The sequence below is a fragment of the Pezoporus occidentalis genome, unplaced genomic scaffold (genome assembly GCF_034315485.1).
Source record: "Pezoporus occidentalis ecotype Australia unplaced genomic scaffold, CSIRO_AGI_Poc_V1 ctg49, whole genome shotgun sequence".
In the NCBI taxonomy this organism is placed as follows: domain Eukaryota; kingdom Metazoa; phylum Chordata; class Aves; order Psittaciformes; family Psittacidae; genus Pezoporus; species Pezoporus occidentalis.
Window position 1 is genome coordinate 3344338 of NW_026915824.1, and position 21369 is coordinate 3365706.

Sequence of the window (21369 nt, forward strand, 5' to 3'; positions counted from 1 at the left end):
GCCTAAGTGAACAGCGCTATGCTACCTGCGTGAACGTCTATTCACAAAGGAGGAATTTAGTATCTTTTTGCCTCTCAAATGTAAGTGCATTTAAATCTGTTCCTGTAAAGCAGAATAAAACAATAAAACAGCAGAACAGAATCAACAGTACTTGGAAATAGCAACAGTTTTAGAATTACATATTCATACAAAAAAAGGCTTAATTGTAGGAAGTAATTTTATTTACAGGAATAGTTACTTTACAGTTTTACAAAGCAGACATAATTCTTCTCAGAATAAAGTATCAAACCAGTGACAGACTTAGCACTGTCTAAATACAGTTTATTCCAAAAAGAAATCTACAGCAATTAGACTAAATCATACCAATCACATAATAAAATGCTGTCCCTTGCAACTACAACAGTATAAAAATACTTTTTAATTAGTCATTATCTAGTAGATTAAGCATCTGCTATACTTCTTTCTTCTTGAGTATTAGTGGACCTATATTATCTCCTGTTAATTCATTGTGCTTGTTGTGGGAGCCATCACAGACAGGGAACTGGAAGAAAACATAAATGAGGAATTAGCATAACTCTACAAAAATTGCATAGGGATTTTTATATTTCTTACTATGCCAAGAGCACTTTGACAATGTCACTAGTTCCTACTACTACATCCTGTTTCAATATCAAATTCCCTATCTCCTAAGACAGAGGACACATTACACTGCTAATAGGTAACTAAGTTTGTGGGGTCCTAAAATAGCTGTTCATAGACACAAAGTTAGGGACAAAGCCTTTTTGCATGAAAAGACAGCAAGCAAAGCAGCCATCGCAGTCACAAATGGCTTAAGGTTTATTGTGGAACTAGTAAAAGTGCTCTTTATAGATTTAATCATTTGCAACCAGAAGATACGGTTTAAGGAAAGCTGAAGTAACTGCTGAAGTTTACTTCAGTAGTGATTAGTCTGAAGCAAGAATACTTGAGAAGGTTTCTTAGGTCCAGGGCAGATTTGTTTGTTAAAACAAGAAATCATTCAGTCCAGAGAGGACAAAACCAGGGTGCAGTCAGCACATTGAAATGAAGTTGAGGCTAGATGAAAAATGTTCATGTACATTCTAGTTGATTTGGGTGATATGGACTACCCCAACTAGTCACCTACCGATGTCTCTGGACCAGATGGGGTTATGCTCTCCCTCACCAACACATGTCCAGCCTTACTTTCATTCTACTATGAACAACTTTCTATGCATTGTTTTTGCAAAACAGTTATCTTACAATTACTTGCAATGTATTTCCAGACATTAAATAAGGGTTGTTTGGTTTCAATCTACTCAGAGGTGGTCACCATGTAAGCATTTCTAGAAAAACCCTACTGTGTTTCTTGTAAGTTTCTACAGTTTCTGCATGTAGATAGGTTTGCAGTGGAGAAAAAAATAAGAATTGTGTCATTCTCAAAACTCCAATTCACCACTGAAGCACTGATAGAAATATCCAAGTTTCAATCTCTAATGCTACAGTAGCACAAAGTGTCTTACCGTCTTAGAACGCCAACACCTGCAGTAAGCTTTAGTGAGGCACAGATCTTCAATGTTTATTTCATTCACTACTTTTGGATTTTCCTTCTGGATCTTCAGGTTAATCAAGCTGTCCTTCTGTTGCTTCTTCTTGGGGAGGAACGGGCGAATAGCGAGGTAACCGAGCAAGGCCAGCACGCCAAGGAAAGGCAACAACCGCAGCCATTCTGCAACTAAAGACAGGTGGAACTTAGACTGGCTCTTGACACCACTTCAGTATGGTGCAGCATCAGCTACTCTCAAATGACTGAGGCTTAGGGTAGGGAATGGAACTGCTCAGTCAGCAAGGCTCTTGAGGGCAAACCAGACTGTGGGTAAGTCTGAAGAAAGACAGACCCAGGTGAAAACCTGAGCTTTACTGTAGCCAAGGTAAAAAGCTGACTCCTAGAATTTCCTCTTAACACTACAGAAGATGACTCAATGGAAACAAATAAATTGAAAACAAATAAAAGGCATACAGAAATGATGAGCCCTAAAATTACAGGGGTTCTGCTCACCCAAGGTAAACCAGCACAGTGTACTAGCAAACTGGGCATAATCACATGCAGCAAGTATGTTAAATGTCACTATCTTAACATTCTGTGTATGAAGAATATTCAGCATATTTTATAATTCAATTTTCAATTGGAGGGATTTGATATTTTTGTTTTTCTTAGATTTTTAGCTTCTTGAAGCTTTCCTCATTTTATTTGTTCCAAGGTCTGTTTTTTAAACTTTTGGTAGAAATTATAGAGATTACACAATAAACACTACCAAACCTTCACCTGTCTTTTAGGTTTTATTTTCAGATCTCTGTTTGCTCAGGGATCTGCCACCAATTTCTACAATACACAAAGTGTCCTAGGATCAGGTAAGTCAAGCCACAGAAAGTTGCCTTCTGCCAAGATGAGGAACTTCTTTTAAGAACAGGTAAGACACTCAGTATCCTCTACAGGCTTATCTGCCTTGCTACATCATTATAAATCTTCCAGACATACTGGTGCGAAGACTTACTGGACTTCGTAATTCATCACCACCTCACTTAAGATCTATATATATTGAAGGTGGATCCACTTTTCCAGCAAAACATGTTGTGACAACACTCCAGTGTGATTTACGTACTATGGTGCAATAAAGGAGAGAGCATTTTTCTAAATTTCTGGAGAATACATTGAATACAATGCACCACGACTGTATAAATGATAAAGGCACTGCAAGAACTTTCACTAGTCTTTCCATACCTGCACTTACAGCGGTCCCTATGCACAACAATTGACAAAATTTGCTAAGAGTTACTGCAAGAGACTAATCCTTCTCTCTTTCCTCAGTTCCTCCAACAACCTGTAAGCCCTAAATAATTAAACAATTAACGCTGAGATGCTTAAACTTTTTCAGTTACACAAAGTACTGAGTTTCCTGGATAGTAGTGCTTGTTTGTCTCTTCTATCATTACTGTTCCAGAAGACCATGTCAACAGGAAGCCAAATGCGCTTTCTGACCTTACGTGAAGGACTGACTTGGAACTTACTTTAGAAGAGAGGAAAAACACTTGGTCACTGAAAAAAAATTCCAAATTGAGTACCTACCTTGTCTGGTGGCAAAGAGGTGGGTTTCTAAAAAGCTACTCTGATCTCCAAAGACAGAACATACACTCTAACAGGCATAGCATAGCCAGAAGCAGGGCACTTACCAAGTGTGTGACGAATACAACTGGGCTAAAACTGACATACAAAAAGGAAATGTCTTGCATCACAATTAAGCATCATTAACAGAGACCAGCAACTAAGCAGCAAGTGGCATCTCAATACAGCTTGAAACTCACTGATACGACATCAAAATCGGAACAGTAGTCATGTCTATGGGAGGCTCATAACCAGTTGGGTTCATCCAAATGAAACAGGAATATGATAGCTGTAACCTCTTAGAAAGGGAATTAGAAACAAACAGGAATAAGAAGTACAAGGATATTATTTATCATGGTTACTATTTAATATTTGTATTTGCAATAATATCTTTCTACAACTGTAAGCTGCTCTGTGTTTTTGAAGCCATGCATACCTTTCTGAAGCAGATGTAAGGCAATTCACAAGACTCTTTATTTTCGCAGCTGATAACTCAGAATTCAGCAATTACAGTGATTCTGGAGATTCTTTATCAGTTCACATTGTGAACAGAAAGGGACCAGCCAGCCAGCCAGCCAGCTTACATAAATCAAAGCAAGTGGTCCCTGCTTGTCTTTAACCAACTACTCATTTGGTATCTTTCACTTCCTGTGGAAATGACCACAGAATGCAGACCCAAAAGCAGCTTTTTATAGTAACAGCTCAACTGCAAGCCAACCTTTTAACAAGTATTAGCTACCAGTCAAAATGAAGACTGGAACTGTGATTGTATGTTCTCAAAGCTGATGAAATTCCTCACTTACTCAATTACATTATCTTCAGAACTAATAATAACTGTTTTCTGTTGTTTGCTTGGATCTCTCAAGGGTGTTCTCATTGTTACACAAAACTAAACACAGAGGATTCCACACACCACTTTACTATGCCTATTAGCTTATGAAGGTAGAGAGGTCCTTTTAGCAACAGCACACAAATAAAAAGCCAAAACTATGGGTAGGTTAGCAAGCCACTCTGCAAATGACAATTTCATGATTCAAATGGGTTATGCAGATTCTGTTATCATGGTTTCACCCTTCTTTCCCTCAGTACAGTAAAAGATGATCTAAAAACTGTCCTCTTCTTGCCTAGCAGGTTGTAACATTAAAGTCCCCCTTAACATGTAGGCCACATGTAAGACAGCCCACACAGGACTGTCATGGTTATGGAAAGAGGCGTAACACCAAGATTCTTACATAAACCTTGAAGTTATGACCACATACTAGGTTAAGGTTAATGTCTATGCTGTTTTAATGACATGTACTAGGATAAAAAGCAACACCAGCATGAGACAACACTGTTCATTTCAGTGAACTTGAGAAGGGAAGGGTAAAGCAGCTACAAGAAACTGAAAGAGGCTTCTGAGCAGCAGCAGGGTGACAATTTAGATATCCACTTTCAAAACCAAGGTCAAACATTCTTTCCTTCCTCTCTCATTGCTCTCCCCTTCAAGAGTTTTGCACTGGATGTTAACAGTCTCCCTTTCTCCAAGCAAGCAATTTTCCATTCTGATTTTTTGAGATTACAACAGACAATAGGTGTCTCAAGATTTTTGTCAGCACACTATACAATATCCTACATGAAAGGATTCTCCCTGCACTTTTGGTCTGTTGTTTCTACAGCTGATGCACTACATGAACTGAAGTGGCATCAATTGGGAAGCTAATGAAGGTCTACAGAAGCAATAAAAGAGCTAACAAGCAAAGGACTGCACTGCTCCAGATTTGGGTTCTGGCCTGCCTTTGCAAACAAGGTCTATGCTAGCAAGTGTTTTATGGTGCTGGTGCCTAGTAGTCCCATCAGTAGATGCCACCAAAGGACAAATACTGATGCACTTTAAATGTTTTAAAATCAGTATTATTTCTCACTTTCCAAAAAGAAGAAAAATGTGTGACATGTTTGATATGCCATTTGCCAAAGAATATGCCCCTCTGTAATTTGTAGTAGTAAACACAAAAAAGAATATTAATCTAGTCTTCTCTACTGTCTAATGGTCTGCAGCATTGGTAATTCAATAGATATGATCCTGTAAGTTGCTGCTGCAGAGTAACTCCCAGAGTTGGGAATCCCCTGCTTTTAAAGGCTTACGACTTTAGGACAGGACAAACCAGACCACTATAATACAGAAGAATCAACACTTGCTAAAGCAATCTGTTTTTTCAGATCAAACTTTAGACTGACAGCAGCTCTGACCGCAGGTAAGCACAAGACTCTTCCAATAAGCAATAAGGTTTCAATGACTTTCAATAACTTACGCACTAAGAGAGAATCACTTATTAATTTAGGTGCCTAGGATACGGCATCCTGTGATTCCTTTTTGAAAAGCCTTGCCATGTTGCACTTACCCTATGCCATAACTTTAAGCACCTTGTACAGTTTTGCTGTTTTTTCCTCCATTTTCATTCATATCCACCCTAAGGGGAAAATATATAAGCATGACAGTAGATATTAGCCTAGTCTGACTACTGAAAAAAATTAAAGTGTAAAAATGTTGTATAATTAAAAATACATAGCCACAGAGACATCTCTTTTCAATTTTCAGAGCGTTTAGCACAACACCAGCCAAAGAAAGCGCTTAAAACTAGTGGCAGTGGATTTTTTTTTTTTTTTTTTTTTTTTTTACACGTATGCTTCTTAAATCCACCAGGTTTCAAAGCAATTTCTGACTTAGTTCCTTCTTTTGCCTTTGTTTAATGTTTTTGGGACTGACATTTCATATGTATGGTCTCCACTTAAGGTTTCAGTTTTGTCTCTTACCCTCCCTCCAAATTCAAAGCAGTATCTGTAAAGGGGATAAATAACACGACAACAAACCAGTTCTCCCCCACTGATAACTGTATTACAACAAGAAAAGTTCTGACCAGAGATTTACAGAATAAACTATATTTACTACTATGTAGTGTGAATAAATACAGAGGCTGCACAAATAATCCTGTTATAGAAATGTATGTTTGGACAAGTGAAGCAAGAAGAGATTAAACTCAAGCTTAACAAATTTTAAGTACAACTTGGGGTTAAAAGGGCAATGACTTAAGTGGGAAACTGTCAAATGCTAGGAATATGAGAAGCTCCATCGTTCTGTAGCGTACTGTATCCCCTTCCTCCCAGCTTTGTAGCAGCTCAATTTCTATATTTGGTAAATATAATTAACAGCATGCTCTGATGAGAGAGTAGTTCTAGGGAAAGAAGAACGGTTCATTTCAATCAGGTCTTCTTGTTGTGGGAAAGATAATGAGACACTAAGTTTACAAGCAGTATGAATATGCTGGAAAAGTACCCAAACCTGGTTTTGAATAAATTGTGCCTGTTCTACATTGAATCACTTTCCAGCACTATTAAAGTCATATATCTTACTGCTGCAAGATAAACAACTAAAGTTGATTCTGCACTTTGAAGACTTTTTCTGTTTCCTGAGAGTTTCCTTTAGAACATTCCTCTTGTTTATTATCACCCAACTAATTTTGTCATTTGACACTACTTGAGGTTCTGCCTGTATTATCACAGATGAGCCTGAGCTCAGACAGCTCCAGTTTGCAAAGCACTGAAATGCACTGAACACAAAGAATTTGCTAGTATTTTATAGAATCATAGAACAGTTTGGATCAGAAGGAGCTTAAAGCTCACCTAGACCCAAGCCCTGTGCCATGGGCAGTGACACCTTCCACTAGAACAGGTTGCTCAAAGCCCCATCCAACCTGACCTTGGGACAGGCCAACCTGCCAGGGACATGGCAACCACAGCTTCTTTGGGCAACCTGTGCCAGTGCTTCATCATCCTCATAGTACTTTTTTCTTGTGTGACAGTAGTGATTATGTGTAGTTCTTTCACTGTGTGACAGGGCTATGATTAGTAAGTATTTTCACTCCTTCACCCTTAATATACTTATAAAAAATATTAAATAACCCCCCATAACATCGTGTATGTAACAGGTCCCAGAAACAGGTTGGTTTGGTTTTCCTATCCGTACAGACGAGCTCTGTAGCCTTTTAAGCAAATGAAGAGGCAGCGGCTTAGGCCTTCAGCTAGAATCCCATTTTCTTTGCGTGCACAGCTTCAGACTTGCTGGTACTTGCACAGAGAGGAATTTTAAGTACAGCGCAAAGAAGCTTGGCCCGAGCGGCCTGGTACGTTTTACTTTACCACTACATTTTACTCTGACGGTTATGATCTACCTCTTAAGATATCTTGAACGTCCTTACGGATAATGTTCCTGCTCGAATCGTTTAACGTTTAGGCTCCCCCTTTCTGTAACTGATTAACGGTTCAGCACGGTAGGGAGAAAGCGAGCAATGCCCGCAGCCAGAAGTGGAAGTCGCAGCCCGCCACGGGACAGCCCCGGGGCATGTGCCGGGAACCCAAGCAGACGCCGGGCTCCGGGTATGAACCGCGCCGCCCAACCGGGCCCCGCCGTGCTCCCCACACCACCCGCGGGGCCAGAGGAGCGGTAAGGAGGTCCGGGCCCCGCCGCTCCCCCCACCTACCTGTGAGGCGGAGAAAGCCGCCGACGCTCTCGGGTAGCGGCAGGCGCTTAAGGTACGCGGGCAGCTGTACCTTGACGATGCGGGCTAAGCTCTCCAGCACCATGGCGGCGACCACGACTGAGGGGATATCGCTCTGTGACTACCAACCGTCCCCTCCACGGCGGCCAGCGCCCTGCACCGCAACGCTCCCGCAGCGCATGCGCCGCCAGAGGTACAGCCGGTTCCCCCCGGCTCGGGCCGCATTTCCGGCGGGCGCTGCGTGGGGAGCGTCACAGCCGGAAGGGGGTGGTGACGGTTGCAGCAGAGCCTGGTAGGCCGTGGGGCCGGGCCGGGCCGGGCAGGGGCAGGGTGGGACTGGGAGCCGTTATGGCGCCTCCGGGAGTAAGGTGCCCCTCTGAGGGGAGCGGAGGGGAGCAGCGCCGTGCTGCGGGTGTGTGGTGCTGTCCGGCCTGGTCCCACTTGAAGGTACAGCTAGGGAGGTGAGGGAGTGCGGCTTTAATAACGTGTGCCTTAAGTTTTATAGGCTTTATGTAATGTGTCGTCATCCTGTTGTGTTGAAGTTGTGTTTCATGTCGACGGGCTTAAAAACACTGAAGTGAAGGACTGGAAGTTTTTCTTCATGTGGATGTTGTTTTTCATGTGGTGTCATAACTCTTTTGAGGTGGGATAATGTGAGTACTGAGAGGATTAATATTACACAAAGAAGCCCATCTGCCTCATGTCTGGTAGTAGTTTGTGCAGAACAAGCTCTGTCTTTGAGCACTTCAGTTAGTTTTATTGAATTTTATGTCAAGGAGACTGGTTGTTTTGGCATACAAAATTGCCTTTGTAGCCAGGAGGAGAAAATAGGAAATATGTATCTATTCCAGGTCAATTTAGATAATCCAGCCAGACCTGAAGACTCTTGCATTAGTCCTTTGGTCACGAGTACAGCACCATTTGGTTCAAGATTCTTTCCTACTGTGAGTAATCCATCAAGTGCTGATAGCATATAGCACAGAGCATGACTATCTTCAGGAAAGCCGAAGCAGAAGACACATTTCCTTATGTGATTTTGACAGGAACACAGCTGTTCTTCAGTGTATGGAAACTGCGCCATATCTGCCTGTATCAGCTGTGCAATTTCCCCGCCATCCCAGAATTAAGAAGTTTGGGGATAAGTTAATAGGGTTCAGCAAAGCAATGAAAGAGTAATATAGGTATTTTTGAGTCAGATGAACTCACTGGTTTGTCTTTGGGTGAATCTACTCACAGTTGTGTTTGCCTTGTATTGACTGAGATAAATGCAGTGCTACATCTCTTTTACTGGTTTGCTTTAATGACCGATTCAGGACAGTCTTAACCAAAAGTTAAAATCACCATAAAGAGCTAAGGTAAAAGCTCCAAATACTGAAAGCTAGGTTTGAGACAAACAAATCCACCTTGTTTGTGCTTCTTGTCTGAATAATACTGTGACCTTACATTAACATTTCCTGATGAATCATCTTACTTAGCTAGCAAGAATATTCCTGTGATCTCAGAGTATCTTAGTTCCCTACCTCACCTAAGTTTATCCTTGTAATGACTATGTCTGATGTCCTAAGATGATTCCTTCTGGTGTAGGCAAATGCCTGCTATTAGACAAGATAATGAAAGAGCAGAATGCTCAAAATGCAGAATAATCACTCTGTAAAGATTACACATCAGATGTCATGATGTAACCTTGTTTGTGAAACTTGCTGAGGGAAGAATATATATAGCTGAAGATATATAAGGTAAATCCTCCAGCTCTGAATCAGTTTCACACTGAAGTTGAGAGCCTCTGTCCTTGCCACCTCCTCCCTTTCTTCTGCTGTTTCAGCCTTCTCTGGATGCTAGCCATGATACTGGGAGCACAGCTGACATATCACTGAAGCTCCTGAGCCCCACTCTGCTGCTTTTGATCAGTGCTCCACTCAGCACACTGCTAGGCAATCTGCACATGTTGCAGAGAGGAGCCGTTCTCACTGCCTCGCCTGTCTGCATAGGCATCAGTTGACATGAGCCATGAATGGTTTCCATATATGGAAGGCTGAAGTCATAAATAATGGGAAAACTATAAAGAAAATTAAGCCTGAATGAGATTGTTAACTTTAGGGGAGGCAAAAGATGGTATTTTCAAAAACAGTTTCAACTGGAGCATAGGAGATGTATGCTCACTGTCCAACTTGGCTGCATACTTCTTGTTTCACTTAAGGGGGAAAATGTCAGCTGCAGGCTTGCTCGGTCCTCCAGAAGAAAAACAGGATTTTACACAGTAGTCCCATCTTCAGGAACCACGTTATGGGGTCAGATCAGTCAACATCAGGAGGTTTACTAAGCAGGTGTGACATCTTCCTCCTGTTACACACATTTAACACCTTATGTGGACATTCTTATTCCACAGGCAGATTGCTTCTTCAGGATTTGTATCAGCATCCTTTTCCACTTTGCCTCAAATCTCATTACTGTTGGGTATCTGGAAAGTTTTCTACCTTTTTGGGGGGAGAGTAATATGCAACAATTCATTCTTGCATATTTAGATTCAGTTTGTAAACTGTTAAAAAGTAGAGATTGCCTCTGTTTCATGCTAAATTTGTCAACTGAAACTCTGGTATTGTGTAGGATATACAGAAGTCATTGTAATAAAAATGACAGCACAAAACCCCCAAGCATCAATACTTGAACAAAACCTAGGTCATCAGTACTGGAATAAGATTATTACTTTCAGCAGTAAGTATCCTCTATCACTGGAATTTTTCATCTAGCAAGAAATGCTCCAGATGAGATGGAGCATGGAGTCCACATGTAGAGATCTACAGATCTGCATAGTTCTAGCTCTAGTCTTTTGCGTGGAAGTCCCAAAGCACAGCCCAAAAGAGGACCAGCCCAATTACCTTACTACTACACATGCTTTGACAAGAATGGTAGAAAACCTTGTGGTGCAGATGCAGATCATGCTTGGCAGAATAAATTCATGTCACTATAGCACATCTGAACTGGTCCAGCTTGCAGTGGAGTGGCTGGTCCTGGTTCAGCGGATTGAGCATAGGTGAAAAGAAGGTGGTTGTGTTCCTCCTTGTTACCCTTCAAAAATCACTTGATTTTCCTGTGCCTTTCATTGAGCTGTAAAATGAGATAATACTGCTCTGTTTGGAACACTAAGATTTTGCAGAGGAAAAGAACATTTATAAATTATTTTATTTTACCAAGTACACCCAGTAAGGATAAAAGATGAAAGGTTCTGAGGCAGCAGACGCGCAGTCTTTCCATCTCTAAAACAAGCCTAAATAGCATAATAATTTGCTCAGCACTCTTTCGTGGTAATGAGGTTTTCTATCAACGGGACATCTTATATTCTTAAACCATTTTCTTGGAATTGGCACTGCTGTATTCCATGCTGAATGCCTAGAATAATCTCTGCAGCAGGCAAAAAGCACTGTTGTCAACTAAAACTATCCTGTCACCAGAGGGCTGGCTTGTGTAATCAGCAAACACAAGCTTCTGTCTAGGAAGAAGCTAGCTCTCTCCCTTTGTATTTGATTCATTTCACAATGGGCTTTGATTTGCTGCTCTCCCTGATGTATGCAAAGATCTCCCTCTCTTCCAGTTCCCCAAAAGTAAGCAAAATCATTGCACCCCAGAAGGGCTGTAGGAGCTGCGATTCGTGTCATGGGGTAGCTCCAGCTCCATCAGTTAGTTATGCAGCACTTTCAACATCCAACTATAAAATAATTGAATCTCAAAAAAAAAAGTAGTCTGGCTTAAAAACATAAACCTTAAGACTGTATATATAAGGTTACTTTCCTCTCTTTTATGCTTAAACAAGTTGCAATTGCATTGCATGAAGGTTAAGGTTTCATTTCTTATTTTTACATCCAGAAGCTTAATTGCCTTTGGAAGAAAGTGGAGATTGTCATGCGTTCACTTAACTCTGAAACCTGGCACCTTAGGTGACTTCTGCTGGTGTTTATTGAAAATACCTAGTGTTCTGTGGTAGGCAGAGTATTTGAGAGAAAAATTAGTAAAGGAAACAAATCACACTTATAATAGAATTAATAGGGTCATTTTGTATAGCATAACTGGAGTGTTGGAACTAGATGATCTTTAAGGTCCTTTCCAACCCAAACCACTCTGACGCCATGATACTACCTTCTAATCTAACAAACGTCCAGGAATTTTAGAATGTAACTGTTACATTTTGAAAGCAGGTGCTAGGGTAATTACTTAAGTAACTGCAGTGTCCTACTAATAGCATGTATAATTGTTGAATTCCCTGTGTCTTGCTATTTATTGTCACAGATTGTAGTAAATTCATTTGTGGAAAACAGTGAATACAGGAATGTAAAGCGAAATGGCAAGATTTCTAAGAATTGGATCAAGTTCCGACATGGCAACTTTATGTATGACAGAACAGAGCAGTAGACACAGGTTTTATTTATTCAAGAAAAATACTATGCTTTGATCTCTCAGCAACAGGTTTAACTTTAAATTAAAACAGTAGGTCTTCATTATTTTTTCTGACTACTACTGCCAGGAAGTGGGAAATGTTACACAAGTTGTGTATGGAACAAAGTTGAGGAACTTCCGAACTCAAGAAAGTGGAGGTGTATTCAGTGCTAAATTCCGAGATATCCCCAGATAAAATTCAGTTACTTTATACTTACATTGTATGTTTTCTCCAGGCTGGAACTGTCTTTTTATGCAACGGTTAGCACTGGTCCACAGTAGCGGTTTCTACAGCTACTGTATTTGCAGAAATATCACAAACTGTGAATATTCACTTGGTTACACTCAGTTACTGATTTCAACTGCCTTTATTTAAAGCATAGAAAGTAACAAACTGTGTGACATGAAGCTATTGTAGGTAACATCAGTCAGCTAACAGCAATGATGCTCAAGAAAGCACACAGTAAATGTAATATTGCAATGAGTTTTAAATTTTGACCCACTGCATGAATCATCCAGTCTTTTAGAATCATAGGATGGTTAGGGTTGGAAAGGACCTTAAGATCACCTAGTTCCAACCCCCCTGCCATGGGCATGACATGTCCCACTAGGTATCAAGCCTATGTCAGCCTGTCCTTGAACACTGCCAGGGATGGGGCATTCACTGCATCCTTGGGCAGCCTGTTCCAGTGCCTCACCACCCTCACAGTAAAGAATTTCGTCCTTATAACTAACTTAAATCTCTCCGATATGTACTGCTTATTAGGATCCAGACTGATCTGATCGCTGGTCACATACAGACTTGCGCAGATTTGGAACTTAATTGGCTTCCAGGGAGTTGCTAATTCACAACAGTTTTACTCAGATCAGAACAAATATCCTTAGGGTTCACTAATGTGTTCATAGAAGGCCAGATACATTACTGATTTGTGTCAGGTTCTGCCTGGTTTGTTGCAATAAAGCAGGCTGCAATATCACCAGATTATCCCCTGGGAGGAAGCCACAGTGATGGAAAACAGATACATCCTCCTCTACAATAAAGGACCTATGGAGGACAAAGCTGACATAATCTAGGAAGTGCATGCTGCTAAATGAACATACGTGAAATAAAAACACTATCAAAACACTACAAGCTGCTCTCTTATGATGGGAATTCCAGGGGAAAGAAGCTATTTATATGTCAATATATTCTCAGCAGAAGACCACCTACCATTCCGTTTTAAACTGCATTGATCTTTGCTGTCAGTATGACTGTATATCCTTGACCAGGCAACTAAGGGTATATTTGTCCCCTTAGTACTTTAATCCCTTGGCATAATAGCTGTCACTGAAAGCTGTTTCCTTCATTTTGGAAGGCAAAGGTGAGAATGCCACAAGACTAAGTCCTGTGATGCAATGTGCATTCATTGGCAGGGGCTAATTATAGCACAGAATAACTACCAGCTTCCTCTGCCGAGGACAGAATACATGATCTCTGCAATATGACTGCACTCTGCTCTTAAGTTCTTCCTGTGTCATGACACTACTGACACCACAGCAAAACAGCAGTTTGTCATTCCTTCCCAGGCTGCTCTGTAACAACAGTGATGTGGAGATTTCTGAGCCTGTCTCTCCTCTTTTCAAGGTTAGACAGGTGTGGCATTGACAGTAATGCACAGTTCTTCTCTGTCGTCTCGCAAGAATAAAGAGGAGCAATAAAAGAACAAACTCAACCCCCCAAAATATCATGCCTTTTGAATTTCGGAAAACAAACATATATTTATATAATGGATGGAGAGGAAAGCAGGTAAAAAGTGGCTATCTTGATTCCAAGGCAATGACATGGAATAGTACTACAGCAGGTAAACAAGGTTAATATAGCCTCTTTAATGCCTAGCTTAGCAATGCTTTTTATTTTCTATTTTTTCTGGGCTCTTCTTGTCCTCTGGACTGCAGGTTAACTATAGCACAGCGCGCTTCCAGACCCAGGTAGTTGGCTATTTCCTAGAAGATGTGTAAGTTACTTCTTTGCTTTACTTGTCAAGATATTGCCAGAATTTTATAGAAATTCTGTACTTCACACCGGTACAGGCAGCTGGAAGGTCTGGAAATACTTCTTTGAAATCAGTTTCTTTTTTCCCTTTGAATCATCAGAGAAACCAACCAGCACAAAAAGTAGGATATAAACATAGCACCTCAAAGCTTACGAAGCTTACTTTACCAGAAATGTAAGCCTAATGACTGTGAAAGGTGAAAATTATATTAAAAATAAATACATGGTAATTAAGAGGCATTCATCAGCATGCTAGGGGAGTGGTTTTGGAAACCAGTAAAAGATTCTAGTCGTTTATTGAAAATAAGTGTTGCCATAGATGTCTGTAGTTAATTTATTAAGATGCTGGAGAACGTTTTAACCTCCTTCACCAAGAGGAATTTATTTTTATATTTTTTTTTCTTTTTACACTTTTATGTGAGTTATTTTGACAGCTCCAGGGCTAGAAATGTTGTCAGTATTGAGAAAATGAGTATGGTAGAAGTGAGTGCCACACATAGTCCCTCAAATTGCCTGTCCAGTATGATTTGATACTGTCAAATATCCCGAATGATGTAAGGGTAGGTGTGTAAATTAGTTTCCAAGTTCTTGAGTCCTCCATGCCTAATTGCAGCAGTGTTTGTATTTCTAATATGGGAGCTAAACTGAGATCGTAAAATCATTTAGTATAGGCAACAAATAGGAAGAGCAGACTAAGAAATCATCTTTTTTTTTGCTGTTAATTTGAATTTAAATTGCTGTTACTGACAAGAGTAGCATCTTGGATCCCACTGTCCTTAAGCCAGTGTTTTTTGAGTTGGTTTTCTTTTTCAAGCTGAAAATTGCAAAAAAAAAAAAAAGTTTCAACCCTCATTGTCTTTATAAAACTGGATTGATACCTGCTTGTAAAAGTGACAAATGTATGTAGTATTTCTTGAAAGGCTGAAAAGCATGCTGACCTTGAAGAACAGAAGTCACCAGGAGCACAGAAACTAGGTTGCCTTTGCTTTATAATTTGCACAGTTTTCAACAACTTGCCAACACCTGCCTGTGATTCATGACTACTGTGTGTGTCACGACCCACTCTTTTAGCAACAGTGCCCTGATCCATCCCCCTTAACCATAATGATGAATAGTGTAATAACTGGCTAATTTCAGTATTGGTGATTTACAGTCATCAACAGTATTTCCAAATTACAACATGACAGCAAACAAGAGTAATATTCCTTCTAAGAGATATATTTGCCTGTAATTACCTGAATACTTGAGGTCTAAGCGAGCTCTTAGACGTCTTTTGGTTAACTGGGACATACCAAAACTGGAAAGATGAGCCAACTCTTTAAGGATGAGGTTGTTCAAAAGGTCAAAAAGAAAAGTAAAATGACTGCTAGTACCACATGATAGTTAGCTAATTAAATCCATTGTCTAAATGCACAGCATATACTCCTGCCAGTTCAAAGACAAACAAAACAAAAAAACACTGAAATATTTCGGTGGACTTTCTTATTTACTCAATTCTGTATTTTAAATTAATTCAATAGAGTGTCAAACAATTAAACCACAGCAATTTACAAGACTGTAATAATTTCCCCAGGGAAAGAACATTATTTTATATAAGACAGGGGGGAGAGGGGAGAGAATGTTTTACAAGGAAAAAAAGCCTCAAAATGAAGTGACAAAATCAGCTTCCTACCTTTGCTGAAGTGTCATATTTATTTAGCTACAAATATGTGAAGGATTCACCAACAGGACTGCCTCAGAAGAGGGAATAGCCAAGAAGTGTACCTTGCTGTGGGCTATTTGGGATGTCAGTGGTTCAAAGGGCTTCTAACCCAGCGAGGGTCACTGTCCCAGGTCTTCTAGAAACACCGGCCGATCTCTGTAGGGAAACCTCCCAAGACAAAAGGTGGCTGTAAAATACTTCAATATAAGGTACCCCATCAGTGTCTTGATTAGCTCAGGCTAACTATTTCCCTGTAATACTAATCAAACAATGGAAATTGTTTTTAGCATGCCGCAGGCCGTGTGCAAGGATGCTGTACAGCATGTTGTGAAGTCTGAGCAGCCTTGCCTATACTAGGGAGCCTGTAAAATATGTTAGCTATCCTTACTAACTTTAAGCCTTAACATTTTATCTGGGTTAGCAGCTTCTATAGTGTATTAGGTACACTGGTCAAATAATTTGTTGAACCCAAGACTCCTCAAAGGTTGAGTACATCTGCATCCTGGATCAACCATTGGAGGAGCAACTGAATCTGGATGGTCCAAATCTGACTAGTAATCAGTTAAGTCAAAGTATTAAACAGATGTATCTTGAAAGTGCCTCACGGAGTCCTTTGATGTGTGCTTTAGTAAACACAATGGGCCAAATTAAGTACTGCTGAAAACTGCTGTAAGAGCTTGGTCATTTTCAGTAACAGTGTAACTCCTACAGACTTAGTATGCAGTCTGATCACAGCCCAAGGGGTCAAAAAACGGGTATAACAAGGAGACGCAACCACCTCTAAAGGGATGGGTGAAAGTAGGTCACCATTAAACACCTTTTTGAAGAGACCTCCAATGGATGTATCCTGGCCTACCAAAACTACTGGTTTGCTCCAGAGAGGTGTTCCACCTGCTGAATTCAGCCTGTGTTATCTTATTTTAGTAACTGTGATTAATTATGCTGCCCTTCACACCCCTATTTTAAGATGCTATTTTGCCGCATATGTTTAAATTATCTATGTTTATTCAGGAATGTAAAGAATTCATCTGAAAGAAGAAAACAAAGACAGTAACTGCATGCCAACAAAAGTTTTCATTTTTCAAAGTTGGCACTGCAATTATGCTGTGCACGTGCTCATCTGACTTTCATGCTTCGATATCCATAGAGCTGAATCAGCACAGAAAATGAACATTCTTGTTGACGCAAACTGCTGCTGACTTGAGAGGAATATCTTTTTCATTTAGATCAAATGGCAGTTTTGCTGGGAAAAAAATGAATGCTCTGTATGAATAGTAATAAATATCCTGCAGCAGTTTTCAGAGATTTCGTTGTTTAGGCCTGTGAAAATAGCATCATGCATTTTATGTTGTCAAAACTTTCTTCTTGTCAAATAGCTCTTATTTTCTGTAAGGATCTCAAAAGAAGAGAAAAATCTTCTCTAACTGAAAGAAAACTGTGCTGTCACTATGAGGCTAAACAGTGAAGTGCAGAACAAAATCCTGATGACTGGAAGATTTTGTGGGGAACTTTTGTCTGCTGATGTCAATGTAAGTTACTTAAGTATTTTATATCCTTGCAAATCCCACACAACCTCGTGCAAGCTGCGGAACATTAGCATTATGCAACAAAGCGCTCAAGCTTTTCACTGAGACTCATATGTGGACGTAAACATTAGGTCTTACAACTCCTTACAGAAAGCAGCAACAGCGTAAAATGGATTAATGTAGGGACCTGGTGTCTTGCCCCATGACCTAGCAGTGAAACAAAAGAGTACAACTATTCAAAACAAACGTGGAATAGCTTATGAATTATTTCAGTGAGAATGTCAGAGAAGCTGTTGAAGAAACAATGGGAGATGAATAATTGCCAAGTTAGAATATTGAGACAAAGTTACTTTTTATCTAATATTCCTTAGCTGCTACCCAACATACTGATGTTGGGTTGGACTCCAGATGTGGAAGGATTTTGCTGCCTCTTCTTAAGAGGAGTGATATCTCCCCAGTGTAAAAGCCAGAGAACTGAGCACACAGTACAAAGGCTGCAACTGTGATCTTGCTGTCCTTCTTGAAGGGGAGAAGCCCCAGCTACGCAGGAAGGGCTGCTGGCCTTTCATATTTAAAGCACAGATCAGGTAGAACTCAGTGACATCCCTAAACCTGTTTTTCTTCCACTGTCATGTAATGGCATGTGGGTTAGCAAATTCAGCTTTTTTATTTCTTGTGTTAAAAAAGCTGATGGAACAGTCTTATCAGCTTTCTTCTGTGATCTTACTGTTTGTGGTCTGCATTGAATCAAAAGGGCCCCAATAGGGTGAGTTTTGGCCAGATTAAAGAGGGATTTGACTGCAAGCATGATTTATGATAATTAAAGGAAAAACAAGTTGGACAGGATGCTGAAATTTGAGGCCCGGTAATACACGCAAACAGGGGGAAGCTGTTGTTGTTCATCTTCATGGCACTTTGTTTTGCAGCAGCAAAAGCTGTTGTGTTTTGTCTCCTCCAAACAAGCACTAATAATGATCTACTGGATGGACTAGTAAGAGTGTCTTGTCTTTGCTGAAGTAATTTTTTTTTTCTTAGCTAAAAAGGAGTATTTTTTTTTTTACACACTTTGCATCTTGTTTCTCTCTTTCCTCTCTGTTTTTTAAAGCATCCTGTATGGAATGCTGCTTAGTGTCCAGGGTGCTTGGTTGCTCTAGCTGTTTTGAAGACAGGTCGAATAGCATGCTCAGAATGTAGAAAAAGCTGCTCTGGTGCAAGTGGAAGAGAAAACCTGACATTCATGTGTGAGCATACTACACTAACCTTCAAACTAAGGCTGGTCTGCTCCTCCCTCAAGCCCTCTTGAAGCTAAAGTGCTATGACAACATATCAAGGCAATCTCCACTCATGCTTGCTCTGCTGGACCATCACAAAGCAGCTGAAATGTACTAGCCAGTTCAGCCTTTGAGAGGTTATTGGCCAAGTGGCTGCACAGGACTCTGTAACGCCATACTTGATAAAGAAAACAAAATTCAAGGAGGGAGGTCAAGTGAGCTGGTCTGTTCTCAGTACTTCTGTGCAAACTGAAGTACTGAGCTATTTTGCAGAATAAACCACTGAACATCTAACCAACTTTACTACCGTATGAGGATTAGACATGGTAATACCTCTCTTCAGCCCCTTCTGAGGATTAGCTTCAAAAATCAAATTAAAATGAGGCAAACCCAAATAGACTGGGTAGTTCCACAATAAGGTGCAATGCTCATATTCAGTAACCATCATCTGTGCCTCTTGCATCTAATATTACTGTGTGCAAGTAGCATTATAGTACACTTGCTGTGTGTGGTAAAGGTGAGAAACTCTTTGTGTATAGCCCATTAGTATATTAAGGTCATGAGGCCTTAACTGCCTGAGTATTTCTGCTGAAGTAAAAGATCTATTTGAGTTTGTTTATTTCCAGCCACCGAGGGGGAAATACATGATTGTTACCTCACCTTTCTGAGGAAAAAAGAAGCGAGAGCGAGCAGCAGAATGTTACCCAAGCAGGACCGTGTGCTGTGACTTGCAGAAGTGGCCACAGAATTGTGAGCATGCGTCTTGTTTGTCACTCCTACACAAGTCAATATGCTTTATTCCTTTTCTCAAGTACATTTAAAGATGAATGTTTAAATTGATGGATTTGGTTTAAAAGAAACAACCAGTGAGTGTAATAAAGTGTTTGTCTAAAAAGGTACACTGGACCAAAATATGCAAACCCAGTTCTGAGCAATGGCTAGAAACAAGAGCTATCCCAATACATTTTAAATTCTCTTTGGAGTCAAATGCTAATAACAGATACTGCTTTTAACATGTAACTGTTGAAAGGCACACAAACAGAACTTGATTTACCAGATTAACAATTCCTGTTGTCTAAAATTAGCAGGGAAAATTACACATTGTCAACAGTATGTTTGTGCTGTTCTGCATTGCTTTCATTATACAGTAAAATGTGAATCCCAAGCCAAAACAAAACTTTTTAATAGTCATATTAAGATGTCATTAATCTCAAATAATAATTAAAAGTGTAGAACTAGAATACTGTTAAGTACCTAAATCTCCTGAGATGACAAAAATGAAAAAGTTCAGGAAGTTTGTAACCAATTTACAAGGCAGAGGAATATGTCTGTGACAGACACGCTGTTGATCTGGAGCAGTTTAACAGCAGTTGCAACCTAAAGCAGGCAAGAAACAGAAAGGTGATTTTCAGCAATATGCTTGATTAAGATGATAAGAACATTAATGGATAGTTTGGGACTGCTGTTCCCAAATATGACACTCAGTGCAACTAAAATAATAAGCAGAAAATGAAGACAAGGAAGTACTAGGAATGGTTTAGGTGACCACGGAAAGATAACTGGACATTGGAGTATATGGCATTGCTTTCTTTCCCACCTTTACATGATATGAATGCTCAAAAACTGTGACGGTCCTACTACAGTGCTATTTGTAAAATAAATAAAGCATTGCTCCTGTAATTCACTGGTGGCTACTCTCAAGCTTCATACTGAAAACACTGTTACACAATCAGGTTTTCTGAACATGCTGCTTTCACCAGACAATAATTACCAGCCTAGATAGCAAGAACACAGTAGCACAATAAAGGCACTATAATGAATGCAAACTGTTCAGTGCAGTCGATGTAGCTAATTACGTATCCATACTCCCTGGATAGCAAATGCCATGTTTATTAACACGATGTATCTATCCCCTTGTTGCAGCAGAAGGGCAACCTAGCATCCGTTCTCTGCCTGTTACAGAAGCAGAGGGGGATTCCTTCCCCTTACACATATACACAGCTATACATAAACCTACACAATTTATTACCGTGAGAAAAGAGCCCAGCGGAGAACAGTTTTAAGTAGTATTTGGTGAGCCTGGCCCCTGCGCTGGCAGCCTGTTGCTGCATCTTCCCTTTGGTCGTCTTTCTCCCTAGACTGAGAAACTTGGTGTGCTTTATTTGTCAGTGCTGGTATGCTCTCTTAAACCAAAGCGTCCAGGCCCGTTACCATCAGGCCAGCCCTGCGCTCCTCCCCGATACTGCCGCTCCCCCAGGCCAGAGCAGGCCTTTTGCTGCAGCACCGGCACTGCACCGATGGCTGCAAACCCCGGGGCTTCAGGGCTCCGTCGAGGCGCACCGCCGAGCCCCAGCGGCGCGGGTGCGAAGGTGCCGGCGTTTCTTCTCTCGAGGCCGATGGAACGCCCCAGCCTCGCTCCTTGCCGCGCCACTGCAGAAGCAGTCCCTTCCAACTGCCCCACCGATCAGCCACACGGACACCGAGTTTGGCGAAGGGGCAGGGCCCGCAGCAGGCGTCTCCAACACCTAGCACGGTACAGACGATGCTCGGCACCCAGCACGGTCCGACCGGAGACAGGCCGCGGACAAGCTAGCTCCTCCCACTGCCACCCGCGGGCGCTGACAGGCCGCTGAGGGTGCCGGCTAACGCGCGGAGGGATACCCGCTACCGCGTCACCGCACAGATGGAGGTTCGGCCGCCGCGGAACCCGCGGGC

The 21369-nt window shown here is 40.9% G+C and overlaps 1 protein-coding gene and 1 long non-coding RNA gene across 2 annotated transcripts in view; both read right to left on the reverse strand.

The window, feature by feature from the left end:
• The window catches only part of LOC134173055 (uncharacterized), a 314635-nt gene that overhangs the window by 123266 nt on the left and 170000 nt on the right, over window positions 1-21369 (reverse strand). The gene's annotated exons all lie outside the window — the stretch shown is intronic.
• On the reverse strand, window positions 200-7838 carry CISD2 (CDGSH iron sulfur domain 2). Its single transcript, XM_062636716.1, has 3 exons — window positions 7678-7838; window positions 1521-1732; window positions 200-541 (listed from the first exon to the last, which is right to left on the reverse strand). The coding sequence occupies exons 1-3, from the start codon at window positions 7778-7780 to the stop codon at window positions 452-454; spliced, it is 405 nt and encodes a 134-aa protein (XP_062492700.1). The 5' UTR covers window positions 7781-7838; the 3' UTR covers window positions 200-451.

Excerpts from the sequence above, each read along its gene's own strand:
- CISD2 (XM_062636716.1), bottom strand. The coding sequence starts at position 7,780 with ATGGTGCTGGAGAGCTTAGCCCGCATCGTCAAGGTACAGCTGCCCGCG. Across the intron at positions 1,733-7,677 it reads CGGCTTTCTCCGCCTCACAG|TTGCAGAATGGCTGCGGTTG; the intron begins GTAGGTGGGGGG and ends ACCTGTCTTTAG. Across the intron at positions 542-1,520 it reads GGTGTTGGCGTTCTAAGACG|TTCCCTGTCTGTGATGGCTC; the intron begins GTAAGACACTTT and ends GTTTTCTTCCAG.